The 15,855-nt window shown below is 25.8% G+C and overlaps 2 protein-coding genes across 4 annotated transcripts in view; one reads left to right on the top strand and one right to left on the bottom strand.

Annotated features, from left to right (window-relative positions):
- Positions 1 to 15,855, top strand: part of LOC107162873 (UDP-glycosyltransferase UGT5-like) — a 54,482-nt gene that overhangs the window by 2,067 nt on the left and 36,560 nt on the right. For all 3 annotated transcript variants that reach the window (XM_089223983.1, XM_089223982.1, XM_089223984.1), the window contains exon 2: positions 5,180 to 5,718. In XM_089223983.1, the coding sequence (XP_089080109.1) occupies positions 5,266 to 5,718 (453 nt within the window). In that variant the 5' untranslated portion in view covers positions 5,180 to 5,265. The remainder of the gene's footprint in view (positions 1 to 5,179; positions 5,719 to 15,855) is intronic.
- The window catches only part of GABA-B-R2 (gamma-aminobutyric acid type B receptor subunit 2), a 320,221-nt gene that overhangs the window by 267,810 nt on the left and 36,556 nt on the right, over positions 1 to 15,855 (bottom strand). Inside the window, exon 2 of the mRNA XM_089223981.1 lies at positions 1,968 to 2,015. The gene's annotated coding sequence lies outside the window, so the exon portion shown is untranslated. The remainder of the gene's footprint in view (positions 1 to 1,967; positions 2,016 to 15,855) is intronic.

The raw sequence follows: 15,855 nt of genomic DNA, 5'->3' as shown, positions 1-15,855 counted from the left end.
TGCCTTTTCAAATTCAAAAACAATTCACCATGATATATATTGTATGTATGCATATTGTACATATTCTAAAAATTACTCATCAGACTATATTTTTATTTTCTATATTTTTTTTTCAATGTGTTTCATATTATTACCTTATATCTAATGCACCGTAAACTTAGATAGTTATATCACATTTTTTTATATATATACGTATTTGAAGATAATAATTTGTTTACACTTGCGAGTAGTATACACTATATTATAATCATAATCGATCAATTGTTTATTATTTCAAACATAATCTTAAGTGTTTGATATTAGTTGTATATTTCTTCACACTGTCATTTGTTTTGTAAGTATTCATTGGTTTCTGATTTGGAATTAATAACTCAATGGATAAAATACAACCATCTCTCAGACTCCTGTTGCAGTTTATTAATTAGCAGTAATTATAGAATGCCCAGATCAGATTTTTTCGATTTTCTTATTTATCTGATTGAAATTATGCACTCAAAGGACGTTTCAACTTTTGAAACTTCACCTGAATCGTTCATTGTGGACTTTTTCTACGTCATAGACTTCGGAAACTATAAGATTGTTAAGTGAGATATAATTAGATACATATATAGAATGGAGAAGAGTTTTGGACTGGAATCGTTAGATATGGTTAATGTTTGATACTTTCACCAAGTCCCATACCTGCAATTTCCTACCTTAGTTTTAAGGAGAAGTTTGAGATAAGTAGTTTTATTACTAATTTAACGTGTTTTGAAATTTTTAGTTGAAAAAATCTGCAGAAGCAATTATTATAGATGCAGGAGGTGGAGTTTGTAGTAAATATGTTATAGTGTGTATCACACGTGAAATGTTTCCTAAAATCTATAGTTGAACATGTTATATAAAATACAACATACAAGCATCACTCTTCAAAAATCATCATTTGTAATCTAATTTAATTAATACATAGGTACAACGAGCAATTTTAATATAATGTTTTTAACTGTTCCATTGAATAAATAAAAAAAAACTATCAAAAATAATTGATAGGGTACATTTAATAGTAAAACCAGATCAAACATTTTTCATTTCAGATACCTCATATTTACACAAATTATTTGCACTTAAATACGTAATGTGTATAAATACTATAATAATAGGCAATGAGTGCAATATTTCATATTAATATATTATATATGAAGCATTTAACTATAAAAATAGATTATAATTTATATTATACATATTAACGGGTTCCTAGTGTTCCTACCCCCCACGAGACACTTGATAAAGCAAAACAAAATTTTATGATATAATTAGTCTGCAGTTGATTAGCATTAGTATAATGCACATTCAATGTTATCAATATTCAAAAATGTATTTATTGAGAATTGCTATTCTCTGATTAACAGCAAAATTTCAAATTATTTCCATATGAGTATTTTCATAAATAGGTAAATTTTTTATTCACGTAAAATGTTATAGTTAATTTAATTAAGCAACTCGTGTTATATCGATTATACTTTTGTTTATTTAAATTTAAATTTAATTATGGAAATTATAATATTATCTCGAGTATGTATTAATCATTTTTGTTTATTAAATAACTGTTTGTATGGTTATACCTGTTTCGTAATAGGTTTAATTTATTTTGTAGATAATACGAGTCACATTCAGATACAATGCACTCTTATAAACACCGGTACTTATTTTAAGTTCAAAATAGTTAAATTATCAAATAATCTTTAAGTAGTTTTTATAGGTATTTTTTACTTCACTAAATAGAAAAATAAGTCTTAATTCAATATAAATACGCCCATGACGCATGTACACTAATTTATATACTTACATTCTAATAACTGTAATTCATTAAATAATAAAGTGCAAAAAAATAAGAAAAACTTTACCAAATCTATACTATTGGCATGGTAAATTTATTTGTGTTTCTTGGATTAGTTAACTAAATATTTAAGGTTTGTAAATTTACTTACTGATTACTGGATTTAATGTTTGATAATTCCAGCGTATTTCATCATAGCCTGAAAAACAAAGAACAACTTGTTTTTAACTATGAAAAATATTAGTATCTATAACATTATTTAAGAATTAAATTACATTACACATCTATCAAATTTAATTGATAAATAACCATATTATACTCTTTTCTCGTAAGAGCAGTATGGTAAACTATTTTAAAAATACCCGAAAAAGAGTTAAAGGAATAATTTTAACCATTTTTACTAAGTTAATAAGTTTTAATAGCCAACGGTATTCAAATTTTAATGAAATTAGCTGCCAATAATAATTCAGGATTTATCATGAGGATGCCACACGTGCATTTTTTATCTCCGTCTTACAAACGTACCTACAACAACGGCAAATTACGTTCACAATAATACATTTTACTCTGTAATTTTTAAAATGGAGTGAATTTACTTCTTATACAATTTAAAAGCAACATGGTTTAAATCGTAATAAATCAACGTACAAACACAGATAATATTGTTAGTTTATCTTTCAGTTTGTTTTTACTATTTTTAACATTATATAGGTTAAGCGTAACCAAACAAAATTGATTCTACTGGACACAAATCGAAATTATTATTTATTAAAAAACACATTCACATATTATATATTTTCTGAATGTGCACCGAACAGAAGTCCTCAATACACTGTAATATTAGAATATTAAATACCTCTAACTATTAACTGCTATTGAATGTAATAATTTACGTACCTACCCATATTTACAATCTCATGAAGAACGTTATTAGCTTATATTAATTAGTAATATTATGTTTAGCTTCGTATTTTATTTTAATAATTATTTTATGAGTCACAAGTAGTTACCTTGTATAAAATATGACAAATATTATTCACTATTCGTGATATATCATCCATAATTGTTTGCATTAAGATATGAAAAATATTGGAATTCAACCGTTTTTTTGACAAAAATAAATATCTATATTTTATCCATCATACTGATAAATCTGTTAATGCGATAAGAAATTTGAAAATATATTTAAATTTGTAATACTTAAAAGCTTAATAATTAAATAATAATTACTGATGATTAATGATCATCCCACTTAATAAAAATTCTGTAACCTATCCCTTAAACTTGTTTTTTTAAATTTAAAAATTTGAGAATATATAAACAGTAATAATAAATATATACGATAGACAAAAATTACACCTAAACATTTTAATAAAAAGTACCAACTAATCGTCGACTTCAAATTAATGTCACGCGTAGGAGCGCTCTACTATTTGTTTACAATCATAGTCAATATTGTCTTTCACTTTGCCCAGTTAAGAAAACATTTTTAAATAAGCCTTTATTATATTATTTAACTACCTATTTAATGTGATATTGTTATAAATGTTCATTTATATCTAATTAATTGTCACATAGTATATAATTATAATCTCACACTATATATAAAAGATAATTTAGAACTACTATTTTTCTTAATTTTTTTCTATGGTTTCATATTACATTCATACTCATATCATTTATATAATAATGCAAGTATATATTACAAATTATATTACAAAACATGAATAGATATCAATAATGAAAACCCCGTTTTGTTGTTCAATAATATGTAAATATTAATTAAAACCAAGAAATCTGTGATATACTTTAATTGCTCCATGGTTGATTTAAAATCACGATTAAGCTCCCATCAACTATTTAAAACTCTGGCAGTATTCGTAAAAATACATTATGCATTAAGTTTACTTGAGTAAAAGTAAATACTGTATACAGCTGTATACACACCAAGTTGGGGAGTTCACTTGTAATATTCCATAGCGAAACAAGAGCTTTGGTGCTTTGCATAAGACATCAACTATCATGTATAATAGCTGTAATTATACCTCAAGCGTTTTATTCAAATATACAATATTTATGAATATAAAATATATCGTCTGTGCTTTATTTGAAGGTTATTTATAGCATTATACCCGTAACATATCGATTGTTTATTAACTACAACCGTTCATCAAATATAATAACAAATGTATATTTAAAACAAGTTGACTGCCTTGAGTATCATATATGATACACGTCACACGACTAACTATCCAATTTCGTCCTATATATTTTAACGGAAATGTCAACCTTGTCTTGAGTATCATATAATATACTTCTCACTTATCAGACGAATCTCGTCCTAGAGAAATATTGTAGTCAAACCATGTTGGTCACACTACATTCTTGAATAATGTCGATATTTTTCTACACACGTTTATTTATTTCATGATAACAATTCAATCTGTGATAGTAATTAATCGGTTTAAACTGAGTATCATTATTTGATACTCAGGCCCCAGTAGGATTCTTATTAATCGTTTTGTAAACAATTTCTGTGGTTTTTCTGTTTTTATATTCAACTTAAAGTTATTTATAGTTATTATATATTAAATAATCAATTTATACATCAGTATGGACAACTTATTGCGCTATCATTTTAACTATAAAATTTGAATATCAGGATGATAATAAATATAATATTAATAACTATTTGTTACATTTTTTATGCTTAAATATTTGATTTTATTTGTTAATTTTAGATTATTATGAACATTAATAAGTATAAATATAATAATATATTATAATATTATAATATAAAGATTATTATGATTGTTAGAATGAATCACTTTTTTTTTAAATTTTTAAGTTTTTATAATTTATAGAAAAAAAAAAAAACTAACAAAGTTAGGAGAGAGGCCAAAACACCATATGATTACAAATATTGTGTAGTATTTTATCCAATTGTTGTATTGACATACATTAGTGTTATGAAGTTATAATCTAACTAAATAAATGAGTGCATATATGATACTCAAGACAACCGTGGTAAGTTGTGTTGAGAAGCTAATGTGATACACCAGGCGCCATTGGTAAGTTTGTGTTAATTTACATGAACGAAAATGAAAAGTAGACTGTGTATCATATTTGATACTCAAGTCGATTTTGGTAAGTTAAGTGAAATTGATAGGGCAGTCAACTTGTTTAAACAAATATTTCGTTTTCTCGCAAAAAATGATTGAATGCGTACAGATGAAAATTGTAAATATACCCACACCCGAAATACCATATTATGCCTTTATATTCAATGAACATTTTTTATAATTTCACGTATTTTTTAATTTTTAATTTTTTAATTTAAAATGTTTACTTTAAATTCATTAGTGACTTTTCGATCTGCCAACTGCAGCAGTTGCCTTCTAGCAATTGCCTGTAATAATCAACTATAAGCGATTAAAGGACAGTGGAACATGGTGTTAACCGCTACTACCGTGTTATTGGTCACTGCGGCCATCCATTGCACGGCTAGTTATGACATATTGGCGATATTCCCGTTTAGTGGCAAAAGTCATTTTCACATGTTTCGCACAGTTTCGGAAGCCCTGACAGCTCGGGGACACCACCTCACTGTCGTTGGACACTTTCCCAAATCACCGAAGAAACTCACGAAACTGCAGCAGTCGCAAATTGGTGACGAAAATGGCGGCGGCGACAGGGTTGGGTCATACACTGATTACAGTCTGTTCGGCTCGATGCCAGTGTACGAAAATTTCACAACCGACGAAGTGATGGGTAACGGTCACCTGAAAGAGATGCTGATCATCCTGCAGGATGGTTTGGATAACTGTGAGGCAGTTTTGTCATCGGGTCGACTCAGCCAGCTGATTAAGTCCCGGGCCAAATTCGATCTCGTCCTGGTCGAGGTAAGTGTATGATATGCACATATAATAATATAATCTTCTCTATTGACTATACAGCTATGGAAACCGACTATCGATCGTATTAAGTATATAATATAAATCATTATTATTTATTAATTTATTGTTATAACATATATACAATTATTTTGATGATTGATTTATTGAGACCAAAAAATACTCGTTTCCGAAGTTATCGATTCTTAATAACAATATGATAAATACTGTATTTGCTATGAAATTGCGAGTATTAAAACACAAAGAAAAAACAAAAAAGTTTCTTAAATCTATGATTCAGATATTTTACGAGTTGGACGAAGTGGCGCCTTCAAGTTTCAAAACAATTCTCATAAATCATTTAATTCGTTGCATTCAAAAAATGACTTTTTCTCGGTTAATCCAAAAGTGGAATTAGCATTATTAAAAATAGATGCTATTGACGCTATTGTACACATGACATCGCATTCTCATTCTTTTATTAATATCTTACCAGAAACCCGGTTTCTAACCTTGTTTTTCGTGACATCTCAAAAACTTCAAAAAACATTATTTTCGGTAAATACCTACCATAATTTTTAATTTCTTATCTATAAAGGTACTGTATGATATTTTTTATACTTTTTTTGATGTGTGGACTAAATCAAAAATTAAATGTCGAACAATTTATCTTTATAAGCTTTAGTTTGTTGATCTAAATCTTAGACGATTTGTACTACACTTACAATTGAACACCCACTGTGCAGCTATGATGGTACAAATAGTTTGATTATATAGTGAACATTACTTATTCCTGTAAATAATAAAAGCTATTTTAATCATCAAAAATTATACTGTTTGCAATACAATATAATAGGTATGTTAAATTAGATGAACAATTATCTATTGTATTTATTTACTTTATATTATAAAAAATAACCGAAAAATTAAAGAAATCAAAATTTAAATACTTCAATATAAATTACGAGACGTACGAACTTAAAATTCTAAAGTTCTTTATTTACGTGCAATAATAGTTACTAGGTTTATTTTATTAATTTTAAAATGTATACTTCATTAAATAATCGATTTCAATATTGGTATAGGTATTAAGTTAAAAAACCATGATTGTTATTAATCAAGTTAATTTTTAATATATTTATTGCTCTTAATTATTTTGACGTAAATAATGTTTTGATAATGTTTGCCCATAATATATTTTATATATAAGGTGATCCATGACGTAAACGTCAATTATACTCATTATTTTGAAAAGTATTAACTTTTATAAAAATATTAATACAATTTTTTTTTAATCTTTACGTAGTTAAAATATGACAAAATGTTTAGCTTCATATTTTAAAACAGAGTATTTTTTTAAATAATTTAAGCAAAAAGAATAAAAAATATCGATTTTTTAATGAGTAGTTCACTCCCTATTTAATGTTTTAAAGATCAGTTTACCAACGATTGGGGGTCCATGTGCACTCTGCTCCGAATATGAAATTAAAAATATATATTGTCATTTTAAAAAGTAATCATTAAAAAATAATAACGGTAACAAATCGTAAAATAATATTATTTTTTTCAAAAAGTTAAGACTTTGAAATAATGAGTTTAGACCTATACATTTATAATCTAAAATAAAGATTCTATATTCTAAATTATAATAATAAAATGTGATACCTATTCTAGGAAAAACACTTTAGCGAGATCAGTAAATATATTAAATAATATCAATATATTATTATTCAGTAGATACATCACATTCTAAAACAAGTATTAATTCAATTATTAGAATCACTTTACATTTCTCGCATGCAATAGTATTTTAGAGTAAAAGGTAAAATATATTATACAACGATATAACGGACTGCGGACATAGGAAAATAATATCGTATTTATTACATTCAAATTGCCAAAATGGCGTTTATTTTAAGTTATTTTTTGAATTAATAAGTCATTCTATAAATATAAAATCATAATAATACAACTGAGAGCAGTTTGGATTAATGTTGTTTGAAAATTTTCAAACTATAAACAAACCGAACACCATAAAAATAAATGTGCACGAAATAATAAAAATTGGCTTGTCCATATTATCAACGTGATACAATTAAATTCTAACAGTAAATTTTTTATATAGAAGTTGAATGTAGGTCATGCGACTTCCTAGGTGATTTAATGTCATGAACATCAAGTTCCGCGTATTCAATGTAGATTTCATATTTTAAAATCAAAGTTTTGATAGTAAATCAGACATGTGCAGTGCATACATGCAATAAAATTCAATAATATATTTATAAGTGTAAAATCCAGTGAAATCGTTATTATATATAGTGTATAGAAAGGTTTCAAGTGTACCTCATCATTGAGGTAACTGATACATGATAATTCATTGCATAATTTATAAAACAATTATTAATGAATATGCTTTATCAATTTCTATGGATATTTCATGATTTATTATATTACTAAAATACATTTTTTTTTTATAATTACTTTTTCTATATGCTGAAAAATTTATTGGAAAAAACATCTCTTATAATATATAATAATCAGTATACTAACACACGTTGTGCGTGTAAATATATTACTTTAATAAATTACAAATTATAGTCTTCAACTAATAAAAAGTGTTTAGTTTAATCTACAAAATGAATACTTAAAAATAAATTAGTCTAAATATTTTAAAAACTTAATTTTGTATAAAACCTAATGACAATTGTCAATTGAAGTAGAAACACAAAGTATCCTCGTGAATAATATTTTTTGAATTACTAAATCATAGCTATAAATATTATTTTTGTTTAGTATCCAATTAATTAACAAAATGTTTGCTTAAACTGTTTATAAAAAATTATAAGAGGAACCTTTTGTTCGTTTTTCAAGCTTTTGGGCTTTAAAATTGAAAATAAAACTATACAATTGCTCTATAAATAGCAACAGATTTTGGAAATTAGTAATTTCCAGAAAATTCTTATGTAGGTATGTACATGTTTGATTGAAATATCAAATATGTACAGTTATTTATCTCGAATAACAACAAAATAACCAAAACAAATGTTGTCATATTATACATGTGTTGCATTGGTAGGTATACGACAAAACTTTTTAACTTCTAAATATAGAATCAACTAGAACTATTTTTTTTTATCTGAAATCCTTTCTAAGTTAAAAATTGACACATTTTTACTCCAAGATGTTATATGATAGACTAAAAAACATATATCATTATATAAAACAATTCATCATTCAAAATCAAAAAAAACTAGCTATCGATTATTTGGATTATTCAATTATTTAAAGGAAATATTGAAAAGTTCCAAGCATGATACAAACATTTCTTTCGGTTTTTTGGGTCAATATTTTGTTGAATATTTCATAGGATATTTGAGTGTTACTAAAAATGATCGTCAATTTTAAATTCAAATAATTCGAGGATAAAAATAAAGAAATATATTACATATAATGCATTGCTCTTTTGTCAAAATGTATATATACATAGTATTATAATATATTATATTAATATAATGTACTAAACAAAACTTTCCAGACATGCATAAAAGTGCACAATAAAGTTATTTAAATTTAATTAAGTTAATCTTCCTTTGTTAAAATTAAAGTGTAAATGAAAATTAGAAGTTTAAAAATAAAATTGACAAATCTTTTTCACACATGTACTATACACTATATTTTAAAAATAAATGAATATCAAAACATAATATTTTTTTTAAACATTTATTAATAGCGGAAATTATACGTGTATAAATTTTTTATTTTTTTTTTATTTACAATCTGTTACATAAAATTGAACAATAAGTAAAATAGATAAGTGAATAAAGTGACTTGAAGAAAGGACAGATTTAAGGAGCCTTCCAGTGAAGACACTTTGTGTACGTGTATAAATAATTTAATAAAAATGTTTAAATGCAAAATGCAAAAGCCCTTAAAGTATTATAAATTTTAAATTATAATCCAACTAATAGTTTCAGCCTTGGCCTATCTTCAGGTTGTATAAAAATTGTAACATTAAAATGTTTTATTTTTAACATCAATAAACACAATATAATAATAAATTATAAATAAGTCTAAAAACATAAACATCTTAAAAAATAATATTTAACAAATCTATACTAATTTAATAAATTATAATTATATTGTTAATAGTTGGTCAATTAACTATTTTCAATACTTACCTACATTAAAATGGCCATTTTTTTTTTTATTATTACATTTATAATATACTTGACATTCGCAATTTTTTTAAATTATGAATTAATATACGTATTTTTTTCTAATTTATGATTTCTGTGAAATACTACAATCTACTTAATCTATAATTAATATTTTAAAATTTTAATACACGCTTATCAACGTTTATAAAATTTACTCAGTGTTGTTTTTACGAGTATAACGATTCAATTTTAAAACAACCCAACTTTGTTATGCATTCGAAATTAATGGTTAAAGGCTTACATTGAAAGCTCGGGGATAGTGTATTTATGTCCCACTGGTAAAATGTTTTACGCACTAAATTAAAACAAAGTAGAATTTCAGTAATTTGAAGACTTAACGCCCCTCAACGAAGCATACTTCGCATTGACATTGTGTATAAAACTAATGATATAAACAACGCATAATGTTTAAAGTTGGTAATGTAAGAAAGAGAATATTACGATATTACGCAAATCGATAACGTCTACAGCACGCAGTATAATGTTCTTCCAACAATTTTATTTTGATCTCGATTTTTATCTAGATTAAAAAAACTTGAAGCGCTATTTTGAACAAGACTACGAGAAATCGGTGAATAACTTAACACATAATATAACTAATATAATATGTTTATATCATGTTACATAATATATACTATATTTCGTATAGTATAGGTACGTTTTGTATGAAATATTATTATAGAGTTTTGTGTTTACAAACGCGCGTTTTATTAAATAAGCTACATTTTAACGTCAATAATACAATATAATCTTTGACGCATTAAGTAATCCCATCCATTATAGAAGACGTGAATATTACAAAATAGTGTTTCTCGTTGAGTGTATTATATGTTAAATAAATAATTTATCGAACATTATGATTATCAATCTTGGAGACTTCTACTTGCACCAGAAAACTATAAAGAACGTAACGAAAATATATTTTTCATTTCATATCACTTTACAATGTAGTATAAATATAATGTACAATTATAAAAGTAAATTGTGTTTATGCTTTTCATGAATAAACAGAAATCTAAGAACTATAATATATTATGGAAGAAGAAAAAATATTAATAATATAAAATATCTACCTTTTTTTTAGCAAATACTGATTTTATAATTACGATGGTAGGTTTTGTTTATTTTGATATCTACACAAAAACTGTTTATAAGACAATATAATATATTATTTAATATAGTTAAAGGTGACGTGGAATTGTACAGTCAACTATATGCGACATGCGTATAGAGTTAATCGATTTTTTTATAAAATTTAGTAATATAAACGATAATATTATAATATTAGTATTATAACTGTTTGCAGTATAAAATAAACCGATAAATTTGAATTTAAAAAAAAACCGAGTTTATAAAACACGCATGACCACACCCGTGTAAACATGCTAACTATAGAAAATAATAAATATCGCCACCTGTCACTCTTCTCCACCTTTACGGGTTACTAGTCGGTCACCACTGTATATTATCTACTATAATATAGTTTAGTAAATGTTTCATCTAATTTATAATAACATAGAAATAAAAAAGTTAAAAACCCAGACTCTGAAATATTAATACTCATTGAAAATACCCAATAATCTTATTAAATAAATATTATTCATAGGCTATTATTGACTAAAAAATAATGATATAGTAATTCATTTAACTCATCTTAGTATCTTAGTGTTCATATTGGTAACTACCTATATGGCAATGAATTATAAGAACAGACGCACACGGCATGGTTATAATATTATAAGCCCAATTTACGTTTTAAAAATAAAATCATTAGATGTATTAGAAATAAAATAATTTTATATAATATAGTCTATATTGAAAATATCAAATAATATTAATGGATCAATACTAAGTGTGTAAAAATTTAAACCAGTAAATATTATTAATTATACATAATATAATAAATACATTTCAAAATTAATTACGTAATCAGTGCCTATATTATTTTCACCAATTATACATGAACTATATAATTTATTTACAAAATATATGAAAGCTTTTATACTGAAAAAATTTGCATATTCTTTAAAAAAACTCTTAAAATATTATATAAATGATAAATTTCATATACTTAATTTAAAATTTAAAATTTTCTTAATTTTTTGGTCATAATATTTTAAATAATTAGGTTTAAGAAATATAAGGTTTTGAACGTTATTGTTGAACTAAAGACGATGCTTACTAAATCTGTATTAAAATTCAAAATTTACCTTTAAAGCATAATATTAAAATAAAAAATAATTATAAGCTTAGGCAAGTTCAGACTTTAATGGAATACATTTTTGTATAGTTTACGCATTGCAATCAATCTGTATACTGTCTGATAACTACAGATCCGTGGTATCGGTACATGACATCGCAAAATTATCCTTTATGAAGACTTAAAAATCCTAACAATCAATGAACTTTTTCGATTTCAATAAACCACTACCAGAAATTAAATTTAAAATTCTAATTTTAGCAATATACTTTTAAACCGTACCTATATCAATCAAAATAAGATATTTAAAAAAACAGGCCTAGAGACCATGTAAACTAAAACCAAAAATTAACGACAACAAACAATTTGAGGTGCTATAAATGGATGATTTTCGCACTATAATGTAGAATGTAATATAATCATGCAGGAATACCGGAGTACCGGATTATTTTCATTATCGTTACTTATTCTATACAGATTGTCAAATTATTTTAAATGATAGTATATATATAATATGTATATACCTATATGTCGTCACTATTATTTCACGGAGTAGCGCGCACGCATGTGTGTATGTGTGCGAACACGACCCCATTAGATGTATATGTTTCGTAATAATAACGATGTCGTTAAAACATGACACTCGAAAACCACTACACACATACACACAAACACACTTTCTTGTCACTGGTAATAATATGTCGTACTGTGTTGTACTCATATATTTTGCATCGAATTAAATGAGAGGAAAAAACAAGCGCATTTACCGCGGGCGCGCGCGTACACATGTGCGTGTATAAATGTTGTCGTGACAATATGAAACATAAACACACACACACACAAGAGCGCTTGCGCTCCTTCGCATTATTACAGCTAAACCAACACTGCTCAACGTTCGAAAAGGGGCTTAAGTATAAGGTGCAACTAATGGTGAAGCATACGCGCTACCAACTCCACCCGCCGTCGAGTGAATCGTGAACGATACATCGATAATGGTGATATTATACATTGTGTGAAGTTATTGAAATTTATAAAAATATACAGACTAGGAAATGCAAATTCTTCGATAGTGATGAGATAGACGGATTGCGAATTCTGTGACATCAAAAATAAGTTTTCACTATTCGAAAAATAAGCAACCAGAGAGTATATAATATATATGCCTACTATATAATATAAACGTGAATAATGAGCAATTTTTATGGTAGAACCTTATACCTCAATGACAACGGTTCATTTATGACCAAGTGCGCGTATTAAAAAAAAAGTCGGGGAAGGTTAGGGTTCATAAGTAAAAAAAAAAAAAATTGAAATTAATTTAACATTGCGATATCGAACATTTTTTGAAAATATGTGAATAGATAAATTAAACTCCAACCACGCACTACTTGAATACGTAACTGAAGTGATATTATAAAACACACAATTGTTACTATCCTTATTTTTTTTTTCGTATTGAACAAACAGCATATTATATTTTAATATTGAATGCGGAGAACTATAGAACGACCTAACTAATACATGAATGTGATACTTATGCGAGAAAATATAATTTGTAGATTATTATTATTGCTGCACGACAGAACAAACAATGAAATTGTGTTACTTAAGACGCTGAATTTGAAGAGGTTACCAGCAACATCCAACATCATATTGTATCTCCAAAAATATGATGATTTTGCCCGTTTTTTTTCACTTTTATTGTGTACACATGGATAAAATATATTGTGTACTAACTCGATCAAGTGAAGTGGTTCGGAGACACAGTAGCTAGATAAACTGAATATGAGTGATGAGGGTTGGTGAGTGAAATACGCTTGGATGGGGAGAGCAGAAAAATCGCCGAAAATCCCAAAGAAAAGAACGAGAGAAAAATCATCACGATGGGAGACAAAATTCAATATTCGCTTGTGGTCGTCTAATCAATTATTTACGGAATTTTTTCTGACACAAACGAGTTACCTCATTCTTCTTTTACACCCAACCATCGCCATTTTGTGGTGCCTCGCAAAAATGGATTTTATTTTAACGTGATGGATAAAAAGTAGATAACAAACACGTCGTGTATAATTTGCCACGTGCGTAAACATAAATTCATTTGATGAAATTATATATAATGCAATTATTTTATATTATAATAATATTTTATATATATACCTACTATTATTAGATACATACAAAAGGGTAGAATTTTGTAACAATTTGACACAAGTAGAATATAAACATTGTTCACGTAGTAGATTAATTGTAATATGGAGCAATTGTAAAAAATACTGATATATGAAATATAGTATAATTATTATAAAAATATCATTAGATCTAAATAACATGAAATAGTAAATGTATTTTGTGAATTTATATTCAATATAAAAAAGCTGTAATTATATGAAATTTTCAGTTATCTGATTGGTGATAACATAGTAATTTTTACTTTTACTACTAAACAGTTTTACCGACATCAAAGCAGTTATTTTTTCCAAAATCATGTAATTATATAATGTTTAAAATTGTTTATTCAATTTATAATATATTTGTTGTTCTTATAGATTACACACATTTTTTAAAATAATGTAATTTGTTCTATCGATGAGATCATAACATTATACATTTGCTCTTAAAATATACTTAGGGTATATTTTTCGTGTGGTGAAATTGTTGTATTTAAAAAATAAAAATAATATTTATATCTTTTGGACTTGTAAGCAATTAAAAACACATACTTAATGAAGTAAAGTAATACGTTTTATGTAAAGAACAAATTAGAAAATAAATAATATAACATAATACAATTGCCTCTTTGCGCCATATTGTATTCGTGTACAATTATTGTTTTATTTATATTTATATATCTAGTAGAGATACCTATGGGCAAAATATTAATATTAATGCAGTGTGATGAGATTGATGGTTTATACCTAGTACTTTCTAATAATATAATGGACCATCGTGCAATTTTTCTCCCACTCTAACCGACGTAACGTATCATTTTAGTCGTAAATCAGTCAAAATATTATGAAATATGTGTATATCACTATATTACGCTTATGAAATAACATAATATATTTATATGTGTGTTACATTTACCTTGGAAAACGTGATTTTTCCAACCACACAACATTGATATATGTATGTGTATAAGTTTTCAATGATATTATTCAGCACGTAATTAGCACGAATTTTCACGCATTTGGTTTTGATGAAAATTGTAGGTACTATATTTCTATATTTACCGACTATAGTTTACCAAAGCTGAGGTCAATGAAATATTGTAACCCTATTAAATTTTTTTTTAAATGTATTCAGCACTTATATTTTGCACGCAATTAGTACGAATTTACACATTATATTTTCTTGTGCATCCCTATCACACCAAAATTATTTTACAATTTCGTAATGTTCCAAACCGCAATCCAAACATTACAGATAACCTGTAATTAATTTGTTTTATTATTTTATATACCATGTAAGTTTATATATATAAATATAACAGTAAATAAATAATATATATATATATATTTTTATTTTTATTTTTTTAAACCGTACCGGAATCAGAATCTTTTTATGAAAACATTGAGTACTGAAATCAGAACCAGAATTGAAAAAATAATAATACTCAATATGTATGATATTTTTTTTTCACACTGGTATAAATAAAAAATACTTATCTAATTGCATTATAACTAATCAAATTTACAATTTATACAGGAAAATGCAAATAATAATAATATA

Source organism: Diuraphis noxia, unplaced genomic scaffold, assembly GCF_037042655.1.
Source record: "Diuraphis noxia isolate RWA-SAM2 unplaced genomic scaffold, SU_Dnox_SAM2 contig0003, whole genome shotgun sequence".
Classification (NCBI taxonomy): domain Eukaryota; kingdom Metazoa; phylum Arthropoda; class Insecta; order Hemiptera; family Aphididae; genus Diuraphis; species Diuraphis noxia.
Note: the sequence above shows the minus strand (reverse complement) of the source record. Positions and strands in the feature narration are given on the sequence as shown.